The following is a 12,475-nucleotide window of genomic DNA, read 5'->3' as shown; positions in this document are numbered from 1 at the left end:
CACAAGTTGTGGCTCCCCCCCCCCTTTTTTTTTGTTTGAGACAGAGTCTCAATCTGTCACCCAGGCTAGAGTGGAGTGGCGCAATCTTGGTTCACTGCAGGCTCCGCCTCCTGGGTTCAAGCAATTCTCCTGCCTCAGCCTCCTGAATAGCTGGGACTACAGGCGTAGGCCACTATGCCCAGCTAATTTTTTTTTTTTTTGTATTTTTAGTAGAGACCGGGTTTCACCATGGTGGCCAGGATGGTCTTGATCTCCTGACCTTGTGATCTGCCTGCCTCAGCCTCCCAAAGTGCTGGGATTACAGGCGTGAGCCACCGTGCCCGGCCAGTCCCTTGATCTTAGACTTCTCAGGCTCCAGAACCGTGAGCCAATTAAACTTCTATTCTTTATAAATTACCCAGTGTGTGGTATTCTGTTATAGAAGCAGAAAACAAAAAAGAGTTTAGACATTGTAATCTTATTTAATAAAGACGACTTGAGTCCTATGTATGAGACATTCTTCCTTCTCAGGATCCTGCAACTTCCCTGTAACCAGCAGAAAAGGAGACGTGCAAGATGTTTGTTTCCATCTTTATTCGGGCTCCACTGAAGGACCTTCAGAGGTGTTGGGGTAAAACACAAACACTCTTTGGCTCCTCCTGTGCTCTGTTGGGCCTAGCAAGTGGGTTAGGAAAGACTGTTCCAAGAGTGGGTATTTCAAGCAACAGACGTATGTCCTGGCTGGGCGCGGTGGCTCAAGCCTGTAATCCCAGCACTCCGGGAGGCTGAGGTGGCTGAATCACCTGATGTCAGGAGCTCGAGACCAGCCTTGCCAACATGGTGAAACCCAGTCTTTACTAAAATACAAAAATTAGCTGGGCAGGTAGCGTGCACCTGTAATCCCAGTTACTGGGAAGCCGACACAGGAGAATCGCTTGAACCCAGGAAACAGAGGTGGCAGTGAGCCGAGATCATATCACTGTATACCACTCCAGCCTGAGCAACAGAGTGAGAGTGAGACTCTATCTCAAAAAAAAAAAAAAAAAAAAAAAAAGAGGCCGGGCATGGTGGCTTGGCCTGGCGTGGTGGCTCATGCCTGTAATCCCAGCACTTTGGGAGGCAGATGCGGGTAGATTGCTTGAGCTCAGGCGTTCAAGACCAGCCAGGTGAAACCCTGCCTCTGCAAAAAAGACAAAAATTAGCTGAGCTTGGTGGCACGTGACTGTAGTTCCAGCTACTTGGGAAGCTGAGGTGAGACGATTGCTTGAGCCCGGGAGGCAGAGATTGCAGTGAGCTGAGATTGCACCATGGCACTCCAGTCTGGGTGACAGAGAGCTTGTCTAAAAAAAAAAAAAAAAAAAAAAAAAAAAATACAGAAGAGAGAGTCCAGAAACAAACCCAAGTATATAAAGGGGAATGTTTTGGGGTGTGGGATATTCTGTATCTTGACTGTTGTGGTAGTGTCACAAATACATACATTTGACAAAACTCATCGTACATTTAAAATAGGTACATACGATTCTATGAAAATTACACTGTAGTAAATTGGTTTTAACTTTTTAAAAAGACTTCTTAAGAAATCAAAATAGTAGTAAGAACTAATTTACTTTCCTAAACCCATGACATATCACATAGATAAAATTAGGTTCAGAAAGTAAAAATTACCTCAGCCTGAGAAAGTGAAAAAAATCTGCCCTGCCATTCTTCTGGGTGGAGTTTATAAGTCAATGTTATTCATGATACCATTCTGCCATGCAAAGCATTGTGAACATTTTGGTGTATTTTATCACACTGCGTTTTTTTGTTTGTTTGTTTGTTTGTTTGTTTGAGACCTAGTCTGGCTCTGTCGTCCAGGCTGGAGTGCAGTGGTGCCATCTCGGCTCACTGCAACCTCTGCCTCCTGGGTTCAAGGGAGTCTCCTGCCTCAGCCTCCCAAGTAGGTGGGACTACAGGTGCCTGCCACTATGCCCGGCTAATTTTTGTACTTTTAGTAGAAACAGGGTTTCACCATGTTGGTCAGGCTGGTCTCGAATTCCTGATTTCAAGCAATCTACCTGCCCAGCCTCCCAAAGTGCTGAGATTACAGACATGAGCCACTGCACCCGGCCCATACTAGTTTTTCAGTTTTCCTTAAAAAAAAAAAAGGGTTTTCCTTAAAAAAAAAAAAAAAATCAGTCATCTTTTCCAGATCTTCTTTATGGAATTACTTATATAAAGAAAAATACAGGCCAGGCACGGTGGCTCACACCTGTAATCCTAATACTTTGGGAGGCCGAGAGGGATGGATCATTAGAGGTCAGGAGTTCAAGACTAGCCCAGCGAGTATGGTGAAACCCTGTCTCTACTAAAAATACAAAAAAATTAGCCAGGGGTGGTGGTGCATGCCTATAATCCAAGCTACTCCAGAGGCTGAAGCAGGAGAATTGCTTGAACTTAGGAGGTGGAGGTTGCAGTGACCTGAGATTGTGCCAATGCACACTCCAGCTTGGGTGACAGAGAAAGACTCCATCTCAACAAAAAAGAAGGCCAGGCGCAGTGGCTCATGCCTGTAATCCCGGCACTTTGGGAGGCCGAGGTGGGTGGATCACAAGGTCTGGAGTTCAAGACTATCCTGACCAACATGATGAAACCCTGTCGCTACTAAAAATACAAAAAAATGAGCTGGACATGGTGGCACGCACCTGTAATCCCAGCTACTCGGGAGGCTGAGGCAGGAGAATCGCTTGAACCTGGGAGGCGGAGCTTGCAGTGAGCTGAGATCGTGCCACTGCACTCCAGCTTGGCCACAGAGCAAGACTCCGTCTCAAAAAAAAAAAAAAAAAAAAAGCAGTTAACCTAAAAAAGGATGGATTCATCCTATGTTCTTATAAGTCTAAAATTCAAAGCTACATGAGAAAGATTTAAATAGCACCACCATATTTAGCAAATAAAAATACAGTGTGCCGACTTAAATTTAAATTTCAGATAAACACTGAATTTTCAAAGTATAAGCATATCTCAGACAGTATTTGGGTTCCAATTATACTGAAAAAACTTTCAGTGTTTTATCTGGGTAGTCTGTACTTAACCTGACATCCCTAGATTTAAAGTACTGCAATAGCTCAGTGGTTCTCAAACTCTAGCAATGTATTAAAGTGCTTATTAAAACAGGGCTGGCCAGGCGCGGTGGCTCACACCTGTAATTCCAGCACTTTGGGAGGCCAAGGCGGACAGATTGTTTGAGGTTGGGAGTTCAAGACCAGCCTGACCAACATGGTGAAACCCCCGTCTCCACTAAAAGTACAAAAATTAGACAGGCGTGGTGGCAGATGCCTGTAATCCCAGCTGTCGGGGTGGCTGAGGCAGAAGAATCGCTTGAACCTGAGAGGCAGAGGTTGCAGTGAGCCGAGATCACACCACTGCACTCCAGCCTGAGTGACAGACGGAGACTCATCTCAAACAAAATCAAACCAAACAACAACAACAAAAACCCAAGGCTGACCCCTAATCTTGAGTTTGGGATTCAGGCGTTCTGGGTGGGACTTTGTAATTTACATTTCTAACATGTTCCCAGGTCGTGCTGCTGCTGCTGCTGCTGCTTTGGGACTGCACTTTGAGATCCAATGCAATAGCTAAGAAATAGCCTTCATTTATAAGTGGCTCTTGTATCAAACTAGTATCAGATAAAACCTAATGAGGAGAATAATTATAGTTTTTCTTTCTTTTTTTTTTTTTTTTTTTGAGAGAGAGTCTCGCTCTGTCACCCAGGCTGGAGTGCAGTGTCACAATCTCCTCTCACTGCAATCTTTGCCTCCTGGGTTTAAGCGATTCTCCTGCCTCAGGCTCCAGAGTAGCTGGGAGTACAGGCATGCACCACCATGCCTGGCTAAATTTTTTTTTTTTTTTTAAGACAGAGTCGTGCTCTCCCAGACTGGAGTGCAACGGCGCGATCTCGGCTCACTGCAACTTCCGCCTCCCGGGTTCAAGTGATTCTTCTGCCTCAGCCTCCCGAGCAACTGGGATTATAGGCACCTGACATCATGCCAGGCTAATTTTCGTACTTTTGTAGAGATGGCGTTTTACCATGTTGGCCAGGCTGGTCTTGAACTCCTGAGCTCAGGTGATCCGCCCGCCTCGGCCTCCCAAAGTGATGGGATTACAGGCGTGAGCCACCGCACCCGGCCATGCCTGGTTAATTTTTTTGCATTTTTAGTAGAGATGGGGCTTCACGATTTTGGCCAGGCTAGTCTCAAACTCCTGACCTTAAATGATCCACCCGCCTCGGCCTCCCAAAAGTGCTGGTATTACAGGCGTGAGCCACCCCACCAGGCCAAAGGAGAAAATTATACTTTCTGACTGAAACAGCGGGTGGTAAAAAATACGAGCATTACTTTCTAATTCTTTTGTTTTTATTTATTTTGAGACAGAGTCTCACTCTGTCACCCAGGCTGGAATGCAGTGGCACGATCTCGGCTCACTGCAACCTCTGCCTCCCAGGTTCAAGTGATTCTCCTGACTCAGCCCTCAGCCTTCCAAGTAGCTGGGATTACAGGCGTGAGCCCCCACGCCCGGCGGAGTTCGTTTTTAAGCTATTTAATTTTCCGGTTCCGGCCAGTTTTTCTGTTTTTGACACAGTTTTCCTATCTTTCACAGTTCGGAGTAGTGGGAAAAGCAGCCCCGCTTTTTAGTGTTAAGTGGTAAGATTCTGGACAAACAGGTCAAAAAAAAAAAAAAAAAAGTGAAACAACAAAAGGGAAGGAGCTGAAGACATTCCCCTCTAAATCAACTATTAACTAGCAGAAGTATGTTAATAATCTTCAGGAGGGCAAACATGACCAGAATCAAGATCTGACATCAGAATCGAATTTCGCCATTTCTCCACCAAAACAAAGGAAAACTATCAACTCTTCAGTAAGTGCCTGCACCTGGGGCCAAGCTACACGCCTACTTGTGAGAAGGACGTTACTAAAGAAGGGTCCAGAATCTCGCCCTCGCTCAGGCAGCCGGGGTATGGGGAGAGGAACGTGGATACACTCCCGAGAATCCGTCTTCTCCCACCCAGAGCCTGAGCGTCCCAAGCTACCCACAAGGGGGCGGACACTGCAGGGACGCACCACAGTGATCATTGCGCAGGCGCAGAAAGCGGCCGCGCGGGCGACGGGGCGTATTGCGCGTGAGCGCCTGCCGGGAGCGTGAGAGGCGGCCCAATTTTCCCGCCCTCTGGTCCCGCCCCTCACTGAGGTACGCACCCCAACGGCGTAGCCATGGGGACCCAGAGGCTGCAGCCAGCCTGTGGCAGCGCCGCCTGCCTCGTGGCTCTTTGGACCTTGCGGCGGCGACAGTGGGAGCATCATGGAGCCTTCAGTAAGGACGGTCAATACGACCGAGAAGCGGTGGAGCCTCGGCCGCTGCCGGCATTTCTTCTGGCTGGGCGTCGTCTTCGACATGGTGGGCGTGTCGGTGCTGTTCACTGGCGTCTTTGTGGACCTGGACTTCTACGACTTGCTGGTCTACCTGGGCTCCGCCATCATCTTCCTTAGCCTCCTCTGGTGGGCCTCCTGGTACACCGGCAACATCGAGCTGCTCCCCGAAGAGACCCTGAAAGTCTCCTCCTTGCCCTCTGCCTCCTTGGTGGAGGCCCTGCGCCACAGCGCCAGCCACTCCCTCTCTGTGAACATCCAGACCGTCCCCGACAACTTGCTGATGCAGCGGCGGCGTCGTAGGAGGACCCTTCAAAGAGAAGCTTTCCTGACCGTGCCTGTCTCGGTCCACATAGAAGAACGGCTGGGAAGGAAAAGCAAGGACAAAGATGGAGAGGAAGGGGTCAAGGAGAGCAACGCCTCTCAAGACTTTGGCAAAGAGGATCTGGGTCCCGAGCCTGAAGATGACAAAAATTCGGAGACCGTTGGCTCCCCAGACCGGGATGCCCAGCCGCCGTCGATTGATCAACCGCCTGCCACCCATCCAGTGCATCCTGTGTTCCCTCTGCACCAGCCTGTGCCTTCCGCTCTCCACGCCACTAAGAGCCTGATTGTAGCCCCCTCCATCTCTGCTAGACACCCTGTAGCCATTTTTGCTTCTAAGAGCCAGCCTGTAGTTTCTTTGGCTTTTAAGAGCCAAGTTGCTGACCCCATGGCCTCTGAGAACCACCTCCAGGTCCCTGCTGTCTCTCTGAGCGAGCCCCTGATTCCTGTGGCCTCGCAGGGCCAGCCCCAGAATCTTCCTCGGGCCTCTCAAACTCAGTCTCCACCACCTGGTTTGGTTTCTGGAACCCAGTCACTGGCCACCCAGGTCCATATGGGGCAGCCTGTATCTGCCCAGTCCTTTACTATTGTGGACCCACAGGCCTCTCAGGCTATCGAGGACTTGGAGGCCCTACTTCAAATGCAACAGGCCATCCCCAGCACCTCTGTAGTGCAGGAGAGTTCCCTGAGCCAGTATTCAAGTGTCCTGAAGGTTCCTGAGATGTCGGTTGCTCAGGTTTTGGAGGCTCTGCCACAACCCAGCCAGAAACCATGTCAGAAACCATCTACCCTGGCCACCGCATCATCTGCCCCTGATGGCTCAGCTTCAGCCACTGAGACCCAGCAGTCTGTCCCCACTGACAATGCTGCAGCCTCCGTGGCAGCGAAGAAAAGTCACCCTCTCTAGTAGGGACCAAATCCCAGCCATTGGCGTGGCTGCACAAGCCTCTGCCAAGTAAGTGCCTTTGGAGGAAGAGTTACCTACATTCATCCTTAATGATTTCTCCATTTGTGTTCTGGTGGCTTCTTCAACCCCTCTTGTCCAAAAAAATAAAGTTAATGGAAGCAAAATGACCCTGTCCTTTAGGGATTAGCCGTTTGGACATTGGTAGGTTTTTAAAACCTAGTACTCTGAGTAGATGAATGCTATAAAGGTTTTGCCTACTCTGCCAGATAATGATATCTGTTCTTTTTTATTTAGGCTTGAGAGAGAGTGGTGATTATATTCTTTTAGGAGCTATTAATATAAGATCTGGGAGTGGGTCGGGGATTTGGGGTCTGTAGGGTTTCTGAAACGATGATTTCAGGTGGTACAGGGACCAAACATTAAACGACATTGAGTCCTAGGGTGGGAAAGTTACTGCCTTTTCAAGTCTTTTTTTTTTTAGTACTTTTTATCTTAGGAAGAATGTCTTGATTGGGCACAGTGGCTCACGCCTGTAATCCCAGCACTTTGGGAGGTCGAGGTGGTCAGATCGATCACCTGACATCAGGAGTTCGAGACCAGCCTGGCCAACATGTCGAAACCCCGTCTTTATTAAGAAAAACAAAAATTAGCTGAGCATGGTGGCGGGCAACTGTAATCCCAGCAACTCGGAAGGCCGAGGCAGGAGAATTGCTTGAACCCAGGAGGCGGAGGTTGCAGTGAGCTGAGATCAGGCCATTGCACTCCAGCCTGGGCAACAAGAGTGAAACTCCATCTCCAAAAAAAAAAAAAAAAAAAAAAAAAGAATACTCAACCTTTGCAATTTGTTTTTCTAAGTTTCCAACTCCCAAACTGAGATTCTACCTTTTTGGTGCCTGGCATTTGCCAGCTGTGGAGTTCCCCAGTGTGCTGATGGCCACGTCCTGGGCAGACTGCTGGCAAGAGAAGAGGCAGGCGCTGGGAGGGTTTGGAGGGATCAGGGGTGGAAACTCATGCCCCAGCTTGGTCTTTGAGGCTCGCATTGGTAGCCCACAGCAGTACAAAAATGCAGGGTCGTGAGGTGCTCCTGGCATCTAGTGGGCAGAGGCCAGAGATATTACTGAACCTCCTACAATGCACAGGACAGCTCCCCACAACACAGAATTATCTGGCCCCCCAAATGTCAATAGTGTAAGGTTGAGAAACCCTGATCTATAAGACTCAGAGACATTTCCAAAAGAAAATAGAGAAACCTGATCTATAATAATTAAAAACTGCTCTGTAGTGAGATACTTTAGCAAATCTTATTTTGACCTTCAGGTGACTCATTCCCTCTTAGATAGTAATTATATCGCCACTAGACCACAAGAATCTTACTCATCTTTGCTTTATTCATCTTTGTATCCCCAGTTTGTATCATCTCTGAGTTAACACACACATATGGGGCATTTATTAATAATAATAGCTAACAATTGTTGAATGTTTATAATACCCTACACATGGTACTAAGTTATTTTCAGGCATTTGTGCCAGCAATCAAAGTCGGGCACCATTATTATCTCCACTTCAAGGATAGTAGATTTGATACGGAGAGGTAATTTTTCCAAGGTCAGACAAATGCAGGAGCTGGAATAGATGTATAGTTGAAGTATAGTATGTTATAAGGGCCGGGCGCGGTGGCTTACGCCTGTAATTCCAGCACTTTGGGAGGCCGAGGCGGGCGGATCACAAGGTCATGAGATAGAGACCATCCTGACCAACATGGTAAAACCTCGTTTCTACTGAAAACACAAAAATTAGGCCGGGAGCGGTGGCTCAAACCTGTAATCCCAGCACTTTGGGAGGCCGAGGCGGGCGGATCACGAGGTCAGGAGATCGAGAGCATCCTGGCTAACACGGTGAAACCCCGTCTCTACTAAAAAAAACACAAAAAACTAGCCGGGCATGGTGGCAGGTGCCTGTAATCCCAGCTACTCAGGAGGCTGAGGCAGGAGAATGGCGTAAACCCGGGAGGCGGAGCTTGCAATGAGCTGAGATCCGGCTACTGCACTCCAGCCTGGGCGACAGAGCGAGACTCCATCTCCAAAAAAAAAAAAAACAAAAAAAAAAAAAAAATTAGCTGGGCGTGGTGGCACATGCCTGTAATCCCAGCTACTCGGGAGGCTGAGGCAGGAGAATTGCTTGAACCTGGGAAGCGGAGGTTGCTGTGAGCTGAGATCGCGTCACTGCACTCCAGCCTGGTGATGGAGCGAGACTCCGTCTCAAAAAAAAATATGTTATAAGGTATATGTTTTAAGCTTTCCTTCTAAATTAAAGTTATTAATGAGTCTTTTTCTTAATCCTGTTGATTGTACCTTGAGCTGTAATATGCCAGATCAATCTTTAGGTAACTTCTCTAAAGCCTTACTGGCAGAAAGAAAATGAGAATCAGCAATTCTTCCATTTTCTTGTTTTGCTCTAGATTATCATGTTTAACATCTCAGAAGTTGCCTTTCTCCCCCTCCCCAGAACTCACCAATATTTGTTTCTACAGATTTAACTGCCAGCTTCATAAAAGCTCAAATCCTTCATCTTGTTTTGGGAACCTCCATGTGGAGTCCTGACCTCTCACAGACCAGTGGACTTACTAGACTGCTTCTGCCAAGTGTATCTGTTTCAGTGTTGGGACAGTTTTCCAGTTTCAAATGATAAAGTTATTCACTGCCAGAATTTTAAGCTGTAATAAACTGTGCTATTCCAAATGAACCTTGTTTTAAAATAAGTCAGTTTTTAAAATAGAGTTCTTTTGTGAACACATTCTAGCATTCCAATGGAAAATAATGTCTCACATACTCTGGGTGGGATGTACATAAGTAATATTCCCATAAAAATGGACGACTGAAAAATGCAGCTCCCAGTAATTAAGGATATTTTCTTTCTTTCTTTTTTTTTTTTTTTTTTTTTTGAGATGGAGTCTTGCACTGCTGCCCTGGCTGGAGTACAATGGCGCAATCTCAGCTCCCTGCAATCTCCGCCTCCTGGGTTCATGCGATTGTCCTGCCTCGTCCTGCCTCAGCCTCCCGAGTAGCTGGGATTACAGGGACACACCACCACACAGTTAATTTTTTGTATTTTTAGTAGAGACGGGGTTTATTTATGTTGGCCAGACTGGTCTTGAATTCCTGACCTCGTGATCTGCCCTCCTCGGCCTCCCAAAGTGCTGGGATTACAGGCATGAGCCACCACGCCCAGCCTTAAGGATATTTTCTGAACTCATTATGAAATAGCTATCAAAGACAGTTAACACAATGAATGCATTCTAATATGCTACAGTTTATATGTATATGCTCACAACTTCTGAGTTTTCCATTTTCCCAAAGATTTAAAATCTGATTTGGTTGCATATTTTCATAATTGGGACTACCCTTCACTTATGATCTTTCTTTTTATATGTGGATTGTTTGTGTAAGATTGCTCTAAAAAAGTAGCTGGAAGTGGTGGTGTGCACCTGTAGTCCCAGCTACTTGGAAGGCTGAGGTGAGAAGATCACTTGAACCTGGAGTTCGAAGCTGCAGTGAACTGTGATTGCACCACTGCACTCTAGCCTGAGGACAGAACGAGACCATGTCTCAAAAATAAATAAATAAATGAATAAAAAAAAATTACTTTAAAATAGTTTTAGTTTCCTTTTGAAATGTCCGATTATAGGCAAAAGTGGGTTTTTAAATGGTATAATACTTCGAGTGGGAACTTCCAAAATTTTTAGTTTTTTTAATATTTCTTCCCCTTTCGCTGTCCTTTGTTTCAGCATTTCTATATTTATAATTTTAATAACTCACACTGGAAGAATTTATGCATTGCAGATGCTTGGAATAAACAACTGGAAAGACATCCTAGGAGAAATAAGCCAGTCACAAAAAGACACATGCAGGACGAGTCCACTTGTGTGAGGTACCTAGAATAATCAAATTCAGAGGGAAAAAGTAGGGTGGGGGTTGCCAGGGGCTGCAGGGAGGGGGAAATGGGGCATTGTTTAGTGCCTGTACGTTTCAGTTTCACAAGATAAGAAAGTTCCAGAGGTAGATGGTGGTGATGATGGCACAACAGTGTGAATTTACTTAACACCACTGAACTGTACACTTATAAATGGTTAAGAAGAGGGCTGGGAGTGGTGGCTCACACCTGTAATGGCAGCACTTTGGGAAACCGAGGTGGGCGGATCACTTGAGGTCAGGAGTTCAAGACCAGCCTGACCAACATGGTGAAACCCTGCTTCCATTGAAAATACAGCCTGGGTGACAAAGCAAGACTCTGTCTCAAAACAAAACAAATGGTTAAGTATATATTATGTTATTTGTATCTCACTACAAAAAAAAATTGGGTTAAACTGGCAATTTATAAGCCATGTAACATGTATACGTTTCTTTCTGTTTTTGTTTGTTTGTTCGTTTGTTTTGAGATGGATTCTCGCTCTGTCACCCAGGCTGGAGTGCAGTGGCTTGATCGTGGCTCACTGCAAACTCTACCTCCCAGGTTCAAGCGATTCTCCTGCTTCAGCCTCCTGAGTAGCTGGGATTACAGGCACCCACCACCACGCCTGGCTAATTTTTGTATTTTAGGTGGGACAGGATTTCACCATGGTAGTCAGGCTGGTCTCGATCTCCTGACCTCAAGCCATTCACCCATCTTGACCTCCCAAAGTACTGGGATTACAGGCATGAACCACCTGCCCAGTCTTACAAATTTCTTTCTAAGTAATAATTCCATGCAACAGTTGAGTACATTCAAAGTGCACCAGGTGAGCACAGCTATTTTAATAACTCTAGAACTACAGTTATGAACTTAGAGAAAAATCAACTTTAATGCACAGCAGAACAAAGACGTCGTAGAGGATAGTGTGTTTGTATTTGCAGACGCAGCCTACAGAAAAGCCTTTTCTCGTACAATGGCTCATCAATACTAGTATGACTGGAATTTTTTTTTTTTGAGACAGAGTCTTACTCTGTCACCAGGCTGGAGTGGTGCAGTGGCATGGTCTCGGCTCACTGCAGGCTCTGCCTCCTGGGTTCAAATGATTCTGCTGCCTCAGCCTCCCGAGTAACTGGGACTACAGGCACACCACCACGCCCAGCTGATTTTTGTATTTTTAGTAGAGACGGGGTTTTACCATGTTGGCCAGGATGGTCTCCATCTCTTGACCTCATGATCCGCCCGCCTCGGCCTCTCAAAGTTCTGGGATTACAGGCGTGAACCACCACGCTTGGCCGTATGACTGGACCTTATCTTGGGTGAATAGAGGTCATTTTTAAGAACTGTGATTAGTGAGTTTCAGGTGCTTCCTATGGTATGCCTAGAAGCAGAAAATGCTTATCTTGAGAGAAAAATACAAACTGATATAATTTTCTGATTTTTTTTTTTTGGTAGATGCCGAGTTTTGCCATGTTGCCCAGGCTGATCTGCAACTACTGGGCTCAAAAGACCTACTCACCTCAGTCTCCTAAAGTGCTGGGATTCCAGGCATGAGCCACTGTGCCCAGCCAGTTTTCTTAATTAATATAGTTATTTATATACTTTAAAAACTGTAGGGAGTCTCTCTAAGCGTGCTGTGGCTCCGGAAGCTACCTGATTAACAAAATTAAAAAAAAAAAAAAAAAAAGAAACTATAATTTTCTGGCTTATTCTTTCCATGTTTTAAAATACATGTTTTGGTTTTTGTTTTGTTTTGCTTTTTTGAGACAAAGTCTCACTCTTGCCACCAGGCTGCAGTGCAATGGCGTGATCTGGGATCACTGCAACCTCTGCCTCCCAGTTTCAAGCGATTCTCCTGCCTCACCCTCCTGAGTAGCTGGGATTACAAGCATGTAGCACCTGGCTAATTTTTGTATTTTTC

General features: G+C 46.3%; 2 protein-coding genes across 2 annotated transcripts in view; both read left to right on the top strand.

Annotated features, from left to right (window-relative positions):
- The window catches only part of NTAN1 (N-terminal asparagine amidase), a 215,455-nt gene that overhangs the window by 133,498 nt on the left and 69,482 nt on the right, over nt 1-12,475 (top strand). The window lies entirely within an intron of this gene.
- Nucleotides 5,238-9,253, top strand: LOC126944526 (uncharacterized). Its single transcript, XM_050774099.1, has 2 exons — nt 5,238-6,657; nt 9,140-9,253. The coding sequence occupies exon 1, from the start codon at nt 5,311-5,313 to the stop codon at nt 6,607-6,609; it is 1,299 nt and encodes a 432-aa protein (XP_050630056.1). The 5' UTR covers nt 5,238-5,310; the 3' UTR covers nt 6,610-6,657; nt 9,140-9,253.

This window comes from Macaca thibetana, chromosome 20 (assembly GCF_024542745.1).
Source record: "Macaca thibetana thibetana isolate TM-01 chromosome 20, ASM2454274v1, whole genome shotgun sequence".
NCBI classification, from domain to species: domain Eukaryota; kingdom Metazoa; phylum Chordata; class Mammalia; order Primates; family Cercopithecidae; genus Macaca; species Macaca thibetana.
Note: the sequence above shows the minus strand (reverse complement) of the source record. Positions and strands in the feature narration are given on the sequence as shown.

Excerpts from the sequence above, each read along its gene's own strand:
- LOC126944526 (XM_050774099.1), top strand. The coding sequence starts at position 5,311 with ATGGAGCCTTCAGTAAGGACGGTCAATACGACCGAGAAGCGGTGGAGC.